Source organism: Mytilus galloprovincialis, chromosome 14, assembly GCF_965363235.1.
Source record: "Mytilus galloprovincialis chromosome 14, xbMytGall1.hap1.1, whole genome shotgun sequence".
Taxonomy (NCBI): Eukaryota; Metazoa; Mollusca; class Bivalvia; order Mytilida; family Mytilidae; genus Mytilus; species Mytilus galloprovincialis.
Window position 1 is genome coordinate 54,626,037 of NC_134851.1, and position 16,203 is coordinate 54,642,239.

Sequence of the window (16,203 nt, forward strand, 5' to 3'; positions counted from 1 at the left end):
TTTGTTTCATACATATAGTTTGATGCTTTCTTTAAATGAACAAAGGGACTGAGCATATAGTGCAAAGAAGAAATGTATGCTTTTGAATCCATGGAGTCAACAGCCCATAGCTAGGAATTTCCAAGGGGAGGGGGGGTATTTGATTTCACAGTCACAACTCGAACAGAACATTGACTTTAACAGTGCTTTTTTGTTTTCAAGGGGGGGGGGGTCATCCAAACCCCCCTGGCTACGTATGGTCAAGACTGAAAACAACCAAATATGTTCCTAAATTATCAAATGTTGCAGTAATCAATGAATTGTATATAAAACTAATGAAGTCATTTAACCTAGACTATCATTTATTGCCTAAAGAGAGGCTTTGTTTAGAAAAAAAGACCGGGGCAGCATGTCATATTTAGAATGAATTAGCATTATATATTTTAGTGATTTTTTTAGAGCTTGTGAATGTGATACAAAGAGTGCTTGCATTTTAATTTACTTTCTATTTTTAACATAAACTTAGTTAGAAAATCTGAGCTTCATTAGAGTATCAGAACTAATGAAATTAATTTTTTTTCAGGATCAACAGGAAGCTCATGTACAGCCCCAACACAATCAAGTTACTGTGGTAGCACAGAAGAAGCCATTAGAAGTGGCTGAGGATGATGCAGATGACATAGACTTGCCAACAGTCCCCCCACCAATGAAAATCCAGGACCACATATTCAAAGCTGCTTCCAAAGAAGACTCTTCGGAAGATTTATCTAAAAAAGTAAGTGTTGTTAGCTCGTGTATTGCATTAAAAAAGTGGTGAAAGATATCAAAGAACTTTGTCAAAGATGGATCAACAAAGCATGACAAAAACACAAAAAATATAGTGAACAGCCAACAGTTTTCAAATACTACATGTGATGTACTATTTAAGGTACTGAAATATGGGATGTTCCATTTAAAAAATCATTAGAGGATTTTTTTCTTTTTATGCCCCACCTACGATAGTAGAGGGGCATTATGTTTTCTGGTCTGTGCGGCCGTTCGTCCGTCTGTCCGTTCGTCTGTCTGTCTGTTCTTCAGTCTGTCCCGCTTCAGGTTAAAGATTTTGGTCAAGGTAGTTTTTGATGAAGTTGAAGTCCAATTGACTTCAAACTTGGTACACATGTTCCCTATGATATGATCTTTTTAATTTTAATGCCAAATTAGAGATTTTACCCGAATTTCACGGTCCACTGAACATAGAAAATGATAGTGCGAGTGGGGCATTTGTGTACTGAGGACACATTCTTGTTTTCTCTCACATTATTGATGGATCACATGTGTGGATTTAAACAACCATAATGACTGCCTGAGCTTTTGATAAGTAACTTAATTCATCTCTCTGATAAAAAGACAGTACTTTGTATTTTAGGTCTTTAAATCCATGCTCCTCCGTTTCTGAAATAAAATTATACCAGATTCATTCTTGTAAACGAGTGCTAATTTTCAGGAACAAAAATAAAACTTTTATAAATATTAAGTCCATTATAGCTATAAAGGACTTGAAAAAGTAGGCAAATTGGTCTGATCTACCAACCCCCCTTTTTAAACCCCTAATAAAATATCTTCTACCACCTATCTCTTGATCATTATGTTAAATTAGTAAGTTTTATCCAGTGTTTGTTGACTTTTTCTCTAGACTTTGTATACAAGCCTTTTAAGATATAATTAGTCACATTTCTAAAGTCTAACCCATAATTTGAACTTGAAAGATGATTAAAAGATAATTGGCTATAAATTACAGTTTCTTTTAACAAAAAAAAAAGATAAATTTCTGGTTTAGTAATAAAAATATGACACTATGAAAAATCCATATATAAGAAAACAATTTAAAGACAGAATTATCTGTATTTAATATTGTCATATTATTGAACTTAAATTTTAATGAGATCCATTTCAAGTTCATAAAAGGAGAAAAAATAGTTAAGTGTCAAATTAGACACCAGCGTGTGTCAGATCAGAAGGAGATTGTATCATTAGTATAGTATGAATGAAGAGGGCCATGACATATTATTAGGCCATAACAATTGAATTTTTAGGTTTATGGACTTATGAGAGTAAAAAAAAGTTAGAACTAGCCAATTTGTAGGGTTTTCCATCTTGAAACTAACTACTGTGGATTTGTTTATTTTCTTGGGTACCAATTTTCGTGGATTAAGGAAAACTTACATGTTCGTAGATATTAAATTTCGTGGTTTTGAAAGAGTCTGCATATACACCTATAGAAAATATGTTATTCCTTGAACATTTAATTTCTTGGTTCACCAGTTCCCACGAAATCCGAGAAAATTGGTATCCAACGAATAATAGTGAATTCACAGTATGATAAGACATGTACAGGTTGCCAAATATATAAACATTACTCTAAATTATGTCAAAACAGAGCTAAGAATAATGGAAACAGGATGACATATCACATTAAACTAAGATTTTTTACAATTATTGGTGTAACTTCTGTTTCTCATTTGTCTATACATTTGTATAATCCATTAATCAAAGAATTACCATTTCTCTTGCATTTATATAGTCACTTACACCAAGATGTTGTGAAAAAAACATAAGATACCCTGCATTTATATAGTCACTTACACCAAGATGTTGTTAAAAAACATAAGATACCCTGCATTTATCATGCTTATCATAACATATGGTCAAATCACATATAGATCCCCTCCTCCCTCCTAAACAATTGAAAACTATCATTGGTGCAAATTCAATGTATCCAGTAGCCGATCCAGAAATTTTCATAAGTGAGGGCCCACTGACTGCCTAAGAGGGGACCAGCTCTGGTTATGGTTCAGTGATTCCCTATATAGTGAACCATTTTTTCCCCAGAAAAGGTGACCCCCCTCTAAATCTGCCTCTTGTATCTTATACTTCTATGGTCTATGTTTTTTAGAAAGTTTTACCCTCCAGGAAATCAGCATATTATTCACATTGTTACTCATTGATAGTTTGACATTGTTACATAGGAAACCTTCCCCCAGTTTTGTCTGTTAGGTTATTGTTTGTCTACCTTCCTTCCTTTCAGTAAAGCCTCCCCCTTTTTTTTCTTATTGTTTGTTTTCCTTCCTTCCTTAAAGGAAAGCCTTCCCCTTTTTTTTCTTATTGTTTAGTCTGACTTCCTGTAGATAAGAGCTTAGTAATCGGTTGTCACTATCACTCAGTAGGTATTGTTTGACCAAGTTATAAAGAAGTTACTGTTTTGATGCAAATAATCAGGATCTTTTATCAGGAAATTACACGTAGGTTATCATTATTAACTCAGTGAGGTTACCCACAGGGTTCAGAGAAGTCGCTCAAAATAAATTACCTCTATTTTTTTTATAAAGATTGATACATAATTGTTAGAAAATATAAGGCAAAAAATTAAGATTCTAAATAGAAAAAAACTTGTTTAGGTGTTAAATTTCTAAATTGTGTATAGTTTTTCTTTTCCCTTTATGGGCCCCTTTGAAGATTAAGTTATGACTTATTTATAGACCTCATACTATGGACATAATAAATAGGTTATGATATTCTACAGAATATTATATTGTTGATAAATAATAACAAGTATGTCAGTGGTAGCCGAACTAATTAAACGCTTTCAGGTAAATCATTTTCCTTTAATTTTTTATAAGGTACATAAAAACAAATTGTATTATTTCATTAACAATTTAGACTAGTATTGGGTTCTAAAACAGTATGATCATATATTTTTTAAAGACATTTTTAATAGGTTTCTGAAAATATTTTTAAACTTCTATTTTAATTACATAATGCAAGTTAACGAAATTGTTTAAATTGTTTGACTTTGTATACTGTGTAGCCAAGTTACAAATTTTGAAAGTAGGAAATTGTCGGAAGAAGTAGGAAATAAAATTCAACAATGAATTTTAAAGAAAAAAAGAATTCGTCCTTAAATTGTCACATATTTAAATAAGTTTGTTAAGTTCAGAAAGATAGGCTGAACACAATTGATTCACACATTTTCTAAAAACATTTTGTTATTTGTTTTTCATTCATATAAAGCAAAAGCAAAAGAATATTTGTACATCTGTAAATTTTGTACAATAGTTTCCAAATGAACCAAAAAGTTGCAAAATATTTAACAACCTTAATTCTTCTATTTCAATGCAAGAAGTGCATCCATATTCAAAGTTTCATTAATTCATATGTGAAAAAAACTCAGAATCCAGACTTGTCTTACAATTGGCTGTTTCAGAATCTAAAGAATCGAGGGTGATTTCATTGTTCGTACACCAAAATGAAAATAACGTCACGTCATTGGTTGAATTTCCATTGTTTATGACATTTTAAACCAATCACGACGTTTTGGTGTACACTTTATAAAATATTACACAGGATGCATTAGATTCTGAAAAGGCTTATAAAAGTACCATACATTGTGAGTCCTGTCAGCCTCTTGTTGCTCTATGTATTCTAATTGAATTTCTTAATGTAGCAAACCCTTATAACTTTGAAAGAATGCCATTGTTTTTAAACCTTCCTGGATAACATCCAGCTAATTATTCTGTAAAACAACTTTTATCTATGAATGCATATCATTGTTTATTACTTGTGGTTTGTTTTCATGTCACATTCTAATTATTGATACACCCTGTCAACATCGACTTTACAATTTACTGAAGATTTTACACCCCGTCAACATCAACTTTACAATTAACTGAAGATTTTACAGTCAACATCGAATTTATAATTTATTGAAGATTTTACACCCCGTCAACATCAATTTTACAATTCGCTGAAAATTTTATACCCCATCAACAACGACTTTACAATTTACTGAATATTTTACACCCTTACAACATTGACTTTACAATTTACTGAAGATTTTACACCCCGTCAACATCAACTTTACAATTTACTGAAAATTTTATTCCCCATCAACATTGACTCTACAATTATATCTGTAGCTGAATATGCATTATGGGCTTTGCCCATTACTAAAGGCCATAGTGTGACCTATAGATGTTAATTTCTGTGCAATTTGGGTTTTTTTAGAGCTGTCTCATTTGCAATCATGCCACATCTTCTTAATTTTATATTTAACATTTTCTTAAGGTTTTACAATAGATCAACATGGACTTTTAAGTTTTGGACCCTTCTTTAAATCTAAATGCTCAACAAAATACTATCACTATCACTAAATTGTTTACGGTCTCTTCATATTGAAGCTTTTCTTGATTGTAAGAAAAGATGGTGGAAAGAAACTTAAATGGTGTTCAATGGCCACCAAAAATCACCCTAAACCCCTATATTACGATCAGTTTTGAGTTACAGGTACAAATACTCTAGAGAATTGAAAATTAAATAGGAAGTTTTACAGACTAAAAGGACAAGATGACATAGTGACATGAAAATATATAGTACAACATAAAAGATTGCAAATGCTAGACGTGAAAGTGACTTGAAAGTGCTACTTATCTGTTATAACAGTATTATAGTTATATACTGGAGCTAGCCTAAACTTGGTTGTCATATAATTATCCCAGATAATATGAACATACATGTAGTAATCAGGATTTGAAGATAATATTACATATTGTAATATACTGATTTATTTTTTAACTCTGGGGTCAATTAGTTTGTAACTTTAAAGCTTTATGAATTAATGTATTTTTTTAAATGTATATCGAATTCAACAAGAAACACCAGTTCTGTTGGCCTTTGACAAAAATCAGTTTTAAAGTAAATTCATAGGGGAAAATCTTTACTTAATCATTGTCTATCTCCTCTAGAATAAGGATTTGACTTAATCTATAAGTAGGGATGAGCCAGTCATGACACAATTAATGTAGATTTTGATTAAGGAACTTCATAAAATTAATTTAGTTGGCTAAATCTCCCTATTTCTCCATAACCAGATTGTGGTATTGTTGATTAAGAATATTATTGACATCTTTTACCTTAGATAGTAGATGCACACTGATTTAAGACTGAAATATTTGATTACATTTTGTAACTTAGGATCATGTTAGGTGATCCTCTAGACTTTCTCTGTTTCACTGAACATCAAATATTTTGCCTTCTGTAACACATACCAGGTTGTATTGTTAGGTATTACATTGATATCAAGGATAAAAAAAAATAAACAAATTTCATCTTTTATAACATATAATCAACCAGTTACCCATTTAAATTCTTCCATCTTACACCAAAACAGTTCGATCTGATATTTTTGAGAAAGCATCCCCCATTTAAATTCTTCCATCTTACACCAAAACAGTTAGATCTGATATTTTTGAGAAAGCATCCCCCATTTAAATTCTTCCATCTTACACCAAAACAGTTAGATCTGATATTTTTGAGAAAGCATCCCCAATTTAAATTCTTCCATCTTACACCAAAACAGTTAGATCTGATATTTTTGAGAAAGCATCCCCCATTTAGATTCTTCCATCTTACACCAAAACAGTTAGATCTGATATTTTTGAGAAAGAAATGTTGACTTCTGTAACAATAGACAGCCGATATTGATTGCAACAGGACAAAGTTCTGTAGATATCGTATTGATTTTTACACATTAGTTATGTTAGATTTTTTACACCATGTACATCAAAAATATATAACAGCAGCTTATTTGTAGGGGTTCTGTAGATCAATGTGCCGTCTGCTTCTCCATTTGTGATTGAATAAAGGAATGATTTTCATTTGAATAATTGAACAGGGGTTTCACAAAGAGGAAGTATTCAGTACATTTATACTAATGAGATACATTTTGGTACTGCCAGAAAGTACAAGTTGTATTGCAGTTCTTAAAAATACAGTTGAAATTGAATAAAGGCATGATTTTTATTCAAATAATTTTGCAGAGGTTTCACAATTAGAAGGTATTGAGTAAATTTATACTACTGAGGTACATTTTGGTATTGCTAGAAATTACAAGTTATATTGCTATTCTTTAAAAAACATTTTTTTCATTCAGATTGAATAAAGGCATGATGTTTATTCAAATAATTTTGAAGAGTTTTCACAATTAGAAAGTATTTGGTAAATTTATACTACAGAGATACATTTTGGAACTGCCAGAAATTACAAGTAAATCTATTGCAGTTCTTAAAAAATACTGTGTCTCCATTTGTGATTGAATAAAGGAATGATTTTCATTTAAATAATTTTGCTTGGGAGGTATTGTACATTTATACTACTGAAATACATTGTGGTACCGCTTAAGAAATGATATGTTGTATCGCAATTTTAGAAAAAAAAGAATAATTGAGCAGTGGTACCATATAAAAGAGAACGAATTGAGTACATTTACTCTTCTAAAATAAACATTGTAACGCCAAAAAATTGCAAGATTTTATTCCATCCTTTAAATTATTTTGGTATATCTTACTGAGAAATATATGTTCTTCCTGATGCCTAGAAACACTTCAAGATAGATTTGATTTCCACATATTTGAAATGATACTTGAAAGATTCTTGGAATTTTAAATTATAACACTCATCATGCCATGCCATTTTATGAAATTTGGGTCAGTAATATTTAACTGACAGTTTCTAAGCCACATAACTTATTTAATACAATGTTATATCTTAATTTAACTATGCAAGTTCTGGCAGGAAAATTAATATTTATCAGTTATGTAATATAAATATTTCAAATATAACTTCTGGTGCAACCGGGAATAACTAATCTTTGACCCTTTCGAATATCTAAGTTGCCCTCCAGTTTAAAGAAAGCTTATTGTGGCTTCATTTGTTTAAATTTAAATGCGTATGGATCCTGTTTCGTTTCGTATCTTAATGTTGTAAGTATTTTTGAACTTTCTCCTAATCCTCAGGAGTTTGAAAATTGTAATATTTATCTTTCTTTTCTCTTTTTACAGGCATCAACATTGACAATACAACCAGATACAGAGAATGCAGTGAAAGATCTTGAAGATATGGTCAACCAAAGAGTTGGGGTAGGTTATCATTATAAGGGGACCAGCTATCTGATTTTGTAATAAATAAATGTGGTATGGCTTGGCTCACACCTAACAGCAAGCTCCAAAGGACCCTAAAATGACTAGTGTAAAAAAATTCAAACAGGAAAACCAACAGTCTAATGGGCCCACTCTAGTCTATATATAAAAAATGAGAATCAAGAAACACTAATGAACCAAACCAACAAACAGCAACCACTGAACAACATGCTCCTGACTTAAGATGGGTGCATTTAAATGCAGCAGATTTAAACGTTTTAACAGGTGCCATCCTTCACCCTTACATGAAAAAGTGTTACTTTGCAACATAGAATGACACACTATATTAAAGATACAGGGAACTCTTTTTGATTACAGTATAGATGATTTTGTTTTCTGTTTTACAGGACCCTAACCATGACAATCCATTTGACCATCAGCTGTCCTCAGAATCAGGAGGTGAAACTGCTGATGATCCGGTATCCGAGCTGACAGAAGAGAAAAAGGAAATGTATAGAGAAAAAAGAAGGTAAGAAAGAAGCATATAATAAATGAAACAAAAAGTTCCATTTACAAAAATCTAATTTTCATTGCTAAAAATTTTGGATATATGTTTTACCATCTTTTTTGTCAGTTTGACTAAGGCATTAGATAGGGGTTAAGGAATATGGGAATGAGGGGCATGCAGGAAATGGGGGCAGAGGGGAGTACATGTATCAATAGGAATATTTTAGGAAAAAAATTGTATATATTTATGTCTTAGAGTCAGTGGGAGGAAAGTGGGTGTTATGCATAGGTTAGGGAAGTGTGAATTCCCCTGTCCATCCCTCTCTACTGCAAACATAATTTTTGAGATCACAAAGAAAGCTACAAGCCTTGACAAGTAACATTCTTTACATTGCATGTAGTTAACCATTTATGGAATTCAAATAGTACATTTATATGCCCTGTTTTTCCACCCCTAATGTGAAAATTTGTGTAATTTATGACATGGATCCAAATAGTACATGTATATATATGCCTGTTTCGTTCCCCTAATGTGAAAATTAGTGTAATTTATGAGGTATCCATATCAGACCTACTGCTGTGGTGATGGGCTTGAACTTCTTTAAAGACCAGCTACTTTGACCTCTCTGTCACTCACAGGGGCCCTGTTGTATAGGCTGGGATTAAAATGATAGTTCATATTTTGTTTTACGTTGAAATTTAAACTGTGTCAGTACACGAAATAGCTACATTATGCATTGATGGTTGGAAATGCATTAATCCATTTTTAATGCATTTTAAAATATATGTTATCAGAGATATAAATTGTTTTCTTCTGGTATTTGTAACGTAATCTTTTAATATTATCTGATTAAAATTGATAAAAATGCACAATACTGTATGATAATAAAAAAAAAGCATTCTAACACAATACAAAATAAATTCTTACCAGATATTTTCTAAACCTAAATATTTAGACACAACAAAAATCATATTAGTTTACTAGAGCCGTTAGGCCACACCAAATTAATTAATAGTTCTTTGAGATTTTACCCAAAAAAAATGGGGCGAGCGAGCGAAATTTAAATTTATATTTTTAATTTCTTCGCCTCAAATTTTGAAGAAATATGGAGCGAGCGATATTTTTTTTCTCTCAATTTTTATATTTTTTACCTAAAAGAAGCAACTGAATTTTCAACTCACTTATTGAAAGGGGACATAATTTGATATAGTTAAATTATCTCCCTTTTTATATGTATTTCAACTTTCTGCATTCTTTTTCATTTTGTTTTGTTGTTTGTATAATTAACACTGCACAAATATACACTTTTGAACATATTTTTTTATGCATGAACTTTATATGGCTATCTGCTTTTAATATGCACTGCTTTCATCTGTAGTATATGCACCTTCTGGTCCTTAGACACCCTCTGTAGTATGCTAGCTAGCTTCTTGAAACATAACTGCATGGTGTGTGTTTTGTGTTTATGCATATGGATCACTAACCAGTCAATCCAAGCACAGTGGAAACTGGGGGTTCTAGCTAGTGCTACTTTACAATTAAATATCAGAAAATAAATTACACCAAAACATACCAACATGGAAATACCTACATAACCTACATTTATAAGCCTATGTTATAACTAAGATTTCAACCAGATGCATCATTGACCATACCATATTTTCGTCAGATATTTCGATACTAGAATCGTCGAAACTGTTCGACTTACTTATTTGTATGGTTTTAATATTAATATGGGGACGAAGTCCCCAATAACAGTAGAAAATTCAATAAAAAAAAAATTCGGGAAAATTTCCCGAATTTTTCATTGTACTAATGAACTCAAAATCGTTCAATTTTTTTTATGTCATGTTTTGAAATCCCGGACATGCGCAGAAATGTACTATGTACTTTCTTTTTCCGGTCTCGTTTGTATGAAACTTTGAGTAAAATATATATTTATCAGTCTAGTATAAAATAGGAAGGAACGCGCAATACCAATTTCATTTTTAATAATTCCTTGATATGAAAAACGTTACCTGATGATAGCGTTTCTTTGTTTACATTGCATATGACGTCATAATTTAAATAACGTCACAACTACAACAGAACCAAAATCGGAAACGTTACGGTATTTCCGTTTCTTTTTTTTTTTAACAAATATTTAAGTTACAAAAAAAATAATTCATACAGACTTCGTCCCCATTTACAGGTAATGCCTGCCTCATATTAATCTCACTTTGTGCATCGCTACATCGTTCAATGGCTTCTTGATATAGTTCCCTGAATGTCCGACATTTTGTTTGTGTTGCCGTATTTTTTAATATGTATGCCTTGTTGTTATTTTTGTCTGAATGTTTCACCACAGAAACAATCAGCACGTTTTCCATCTTTGCAACTTTTTTGATCAGAATCAAAAATATGCTTGACAAATGACAAACACTGCATATTTTCAAACGCTTAATTGATAAAGATTTTTTTTTAATACCGGAATCGAGTTCGTCGAAAATGCGGATTTATTTCGACGTGCGGGAATTTTATTTTTATTTTTATTTTTTGGTTTTGGCAGGTGAGGTGCGGGAAATTTATTTTTATTTTTTTATTTTAATTTCGGCAATTTAGGTGCGGGTTTTCCAAAGAACTACTAATTAATTTGGTGTGGCCTTAGATTCAAATTATTTACAACTTATTTCAGTAGAAAATTGATTAATTAAATAAATAATAAATAAAGAAATAGTTTCAGTAATAAACAGATGTACAGCTACAAAAATTAGGTCACAATGGTAATTGAATCCTAGCTTTTCTTGTGTTTTAAAGTTTAACTTGTACATTTCAGTTATGTGATGCAAGAATTACTAGATACAGAAAAAGACTATGTTAAAGATTTAGGACTGATTGTAGAGGTAAACTTAATATGGGAATATGAATTTTAAATTTACAAGGAGGTCAATTTAGTTCTAATCCTCATTTTAATACAAAAATTTGGAAAAGACAATTTCGTTTTTCATTTAAGCTGATTCACTTTAAAAATAAAAAGAGCAAAAACAATTTCCAAAGATTTTGATTTGATTTGATTTGATTTTCGGTGTTTTAACGCCATTTTTAACTTCCACTTTTGGGCTTTTTTGTGGGGCCAGTTTTTATTGGTGGATGAAGACGGAGTTCAGGGAGAAAACCACCAAACTATTGGAAAACTGACAATCCTAGTCAATTAAGATTGGAGTTAAGTGCACCAACACGAGCCAGGTTCAAACTCACTACCTCAGTGTTCACTGGCTAGAGATTACAGTAGGAACTTCTTAGACTACACGGCCACCGAAACCCCATCCAAAGATTTTGATGATATATATATGCATATGCAGACAATAAGATTCAGTTATACAAAAAGTTACTGGTTAAGTAATCTTGAAATGCTATCATCTATTGACCACAACAATGCTACTATATCAATTGTTTCAAAGATAACTTTACATGTATTAAAACAAAATGGGGGATTTATTAAACAAATGATTGACCTCACAAAGGCATAAAAAATGGGCAAAAAAGTTGAAGCTTTTACAAAGAATGGAAAAAAAACTGCTGCAGATTTTATTTATGGTACGAACTACAATGTTGATCATACCACATTAGTTAGAAATTGTCAGTATATTGAGCATGCTATTTTTATTTTTTTAGAAAATTGTATGTCTATATATATATAGATTTAGAATCTAATAATAACCTTATCTAAATTATATCCTTTAATTCCAGGGTTATATGGAATATTTGAAGGAACATGGGATGCCTGAGGATTTACAAGGAAAAGATAAAATAGTATTTGGAAATATACACCAGATATATGACTGGCATAGAGAGTAAGACTTTTATGTATTTATAGGGTTGATGGCTTTGAAAGTTTACCCTGCTTTTCCTAACCCGAATTATTCAGTCGTTATATTCCCACTTACTACATTAACGCCTGAATGCATAGACAATGAAAAATCTTCAATCAACCATTCGAAATTAGCTCGGGATTTACCTATCTCGATAAAATAGAGCTAATTACTGATTAGTCACCTCTTCTACAGGGCACCAATCAAAATCCAGGATTCGTGAAGAGTTTTTATCGTATAAGGAATTCAGGCCCTCGCAAGTAGGAGAGATCGATTACGGGGAGGGACTGAATTATACGGGTTATGCTTTTCCATAATTCATATACTGTGGAATCTTTATTAGTTGTTAGATACCAGTTTTCATGGATACAGGTTAATCATGAATTCAAATATTCAATGAATTACAAATTTTCAATAGGCTTTGTATGTAGATATTGGCAAAACCACGAAATTAAATATCCACGAAAAATGCAATATTTCCTCAATCCACAAAAATTGATAATCACAAAAATAAATGAATCCACAGTAGGAATAAATCATTGCTGTGTTGAGCATTAATTCATTTTGCAAAAAAAAACAACCCACAATTAAATGGTATTTTAGGGTTTTGAATATAAAAACAGACATTTTGATCAGTTTTCAGGGGTTATTATGAAAATAAGACGATATGCATGTATACTGTATAGCAGGCTATTTTCGCAGGGTTTAAATTTTACTAATTTTTGTGGATAGAACAAAATCTCAACAATAATTTCTGCCAATTTAAAAGTGCACTTGCAAAGGTATTGATAAAAGTTTTGAATTCGCCAAAATATAAACCGCCAAAATACTTCATATATCTTATTCAAAGTTTTGAGGTGGACATATCTGTCTGGTAGGTTCATTTGACTTGTTTTCATTGATCAATAATGAGATATTCAACATTAAGTTTAATAGTTTCTAAGATACAGTGGAGGTATTTCAGTGTGGGCAATATAGATTTGTGAAAATCTGTACTGCATAAAGATTAGGAGATGTGGTATGGTTGATAATGAGAAAAATAGACACCAGGGACCAAATGAAGTAGAAGTAAGCATCTTAACGTCACCTGAACAGGTTTAAATAATGAGAAAAACCTTTACCCTATTATAAGTAAGCTATAAAAGAACCCTGACACAATACAACCAAGGACTTGAGTCGTTATCATAAATTTATAAAGGATTTTCATCAGGATCTTTCAGGTGTATTTAGAATGAATTGAACCACATTTAGTTCCTTTGTCAGCTGTAAAACAAATTTTTCTTTTATATCCCTATATTCACTTGAATGTTTTGTTGTAGGAACTTTTCACCTGAGATAGAAAAGGCAGTATGGGATGTTGATCAGCTTGGCAGTTTATTCACACGATATGTAAGTAGAGCTTAGGATACTGAGAAAATGAAAGTAAAGATTACAATACTAAAAATGAAACTAATTGTAATGAAATGTTTTAGAGGAAGTTTTTTTATCAGATTGATATAAAAAAAAAGAAGCTGGAAACATGATGAAATTTAACAAATTTTTCTATGAAATTTTCTGTCATTAAGTATTAACTTGTACTAATTCTTTAAATGATTTTCAAACAGTATTGCATAAATGCATGTATTTTTAATATACCTAAGTACACAATATTGTTCCTTTAAATGTGATGATTTTGGAAATTTTCTGTATTTTCTTTGAGGGATATGTGTCCTTGGAATTACTATTGAGAGTCATGAGCTTAGTTTGCAATATGAAAAAGTTTCAAATGCGAAAAAATGTGGATAAAGTGATAATGTCAAAAACGGTTATATTTTGGAAAGAAAATATCAGATGGGAAAAAAACAACAGAATGCAGTTATTGGCCTTAATTATAAGGCAGTGCTTATGAAATTTTAAAAACACTTGAATAATAAGAATATGAAATATAAGCAATTGTAAGTAAGGCTTCAAGCTTCAGTAATTTCTTGTCACATTATGCAGGAAAGATTGTTGAATTTCTTTTTAAAAAACTAAACTAAATGTACAATCTTTGCAAAATAGCTTGATTATAAACCAGGAACTTTTATCTAACATAAAAAAAAATTATATATTTTCAGGAACGTCGTTTACATATGTATGTTAAATATTGTGAAAATAAACCCAAATCTGAGTACATTGTCGCTGAATATATAGAAGTGTTTGAAGACATTCGACAGAAATTAGGTCATCGGTTAATGTTACCTGACCTTCTGATTAAGCCAGTGCAGAGGATTATGAAGTATCAACTTCTACTCAGGGTAGGTAGAATTAACAACTGTAATTTTACCCCACACAACAAAGTTGTATATCATATTTTTGACCCATCTGTCCGTTTGATCTTAGTTGCTTCAATACTGCAAATAAACTCATCATAGATACCAGGACTAAATTTTATATATACGCCAGACGCGCGTTTCATTTACAAAAGACTCATCAGTGACGCTCGAATCCAAAAAAGTTTTTAAAAAAAGCACAGTTTGTCATTACAACTCCTTTGAAACCACACAACAGAATTTCATGAAACCTTTTAGATAATAAGTACATACTATGTAGACATGGTAGATGTGCATATCGACAGGAAATTATAATTCAATTTGTTTTCTAACAGTTATTTTATTTGTCCAACGACAATTTGGGGTATGTGAGCGCGCTCACTAAGGTTCTTTAATTTTATTTGAACAAGTGAAAGAGGTCTTGAATTTTCAATTCCTTGTCCAAAAGTCCTGAATTTCCTTCTCTGACTTAATTAGTGTAGAGTATTCTTTACTGCATTTTTACCAGTGCAGGAAATATTCAGAAATAGTCAGAAATACAAAATGGAAAATAAAATAAAAATATATCATGGCAATTCACTTATTTTCATCAAATAAATAAATCAATTTGGGCTTTTCCAGAAAAAAATGTAGGGGGGGGGGGAGGTTGGAAGGCACATTATTTTAATTTTTAATAATACATGGGTGATGGGTATCAGAGCAACTTTTCACACTATAATGCACTATAATTCTCAATTACAATTGTCTGGGTGGCGGGAACTGACAAAAACTGTCTTCCAACCCCCCTACATTTTTTTCTGGAATAGCCCTTATCAAAAATGTTACAGAAGATTATGAGTAAATGGAATTGGAGGCATATTTCAACAAGACAGCAACATAAGAACACAAAGGAATACTGTAAATTCAGAAATTATTGCATGCATTTATTATTCCTATTTTGTCATTTTATACTTAAATTTTGAGAAAAATCCTGTTTGATTCATATAAAATATTTTTAAAATGCGAGTTTTGATTATTTGGTTTACAACTCTGCCGCATTTTTAGCAATAATAAAAACCTTGCATTAATTTCTGAATTTACAGTAAGCAACAAAGATTACCAAGGCTGTGGTTCTAGATCTTTTGCTTACTAAGTCTTTCAGCCAGCTAATACATGTCACACACATTCTTCAAAATAGAGTTAATTTATGGAAAAAATGAAACATGATGATGATGATGAAAAAATGTTTTAGTGTTTTTCACAACACATGGCCTAACAGTTTCAGTACAATTTCTATTTATTACTTATTATTTAAATTTGTTTATGTTTGTAGGATATACAGAAATATACTGATCGTGCAGGAGAGGACACAAAGAGCTTGAAGAGGGCATTAGCGGTCATGTGTGTTGTTCCTAAGGCGGCCAATGATATGATGCAAGTTGGACGACTGCAAGGATTTGATGTAAGATAAAGAAACTTTGAGATATAACAAATTTATAAAACTTGAAAACAATTAGAATAAACTGATATCAGCCTGTTTAAAGTCTTTTATTTGCCCTTCTGTCACTCAAAGGGGTATCTAGTGTTACACTTGTACGTCCATAAGTTCATATATTTATACGTACATGATGAAATTGATTTCT

At 31.3% G+C, this 16,203-nt stretch overlaps 1 protein-coding gene across 3 annotated transcripts in view; it reads left to right on the forward strand.

The window, feature by feature from the left end:
• LOC143059516 (triple functional domain protein-like) overlaps positions 1-16,203 on the forward strand; it is a 243,653-nt gene that overhangs the window by 196,524 nt on the left and 30,926 nt on the right. For 2 of the 3 annotated variants that reach the window (XM_076233031.1, XM_076233030.1), the window contains exons 41-48: positions 563-756; positions 7,853-7,931; positions 8,339-8,460; positions 11,255-11,321; positions 12,169-12,272; positions 13,610-13,679; positions 14,387-14,566; positions 15,894-16,022. In XM_076233031.1, coding sequence (XP_076089146.1) covers positions 563-756; positions 7,853-7,931; positions 8,339-8,460; positions 11,255-11,321; positions 12,169-12,272; positions 13,610-13,679; positions 14,387-14,566; positions 15,894-16,022 — 945 coding nt within the window. The remainder of the gene's footprint in view (positions 1-562; positions 757-7,852; positions 7,932-8,338; positions 8,461-11,254; positions 11,322-12,168; positions 12,273-13,609; positions 13,680-14,386; positions 14,567-15,893; positions 16,023-16,203) is intronic. The other variant, XM_076233027.1, reaches the window with a different exon arrangement.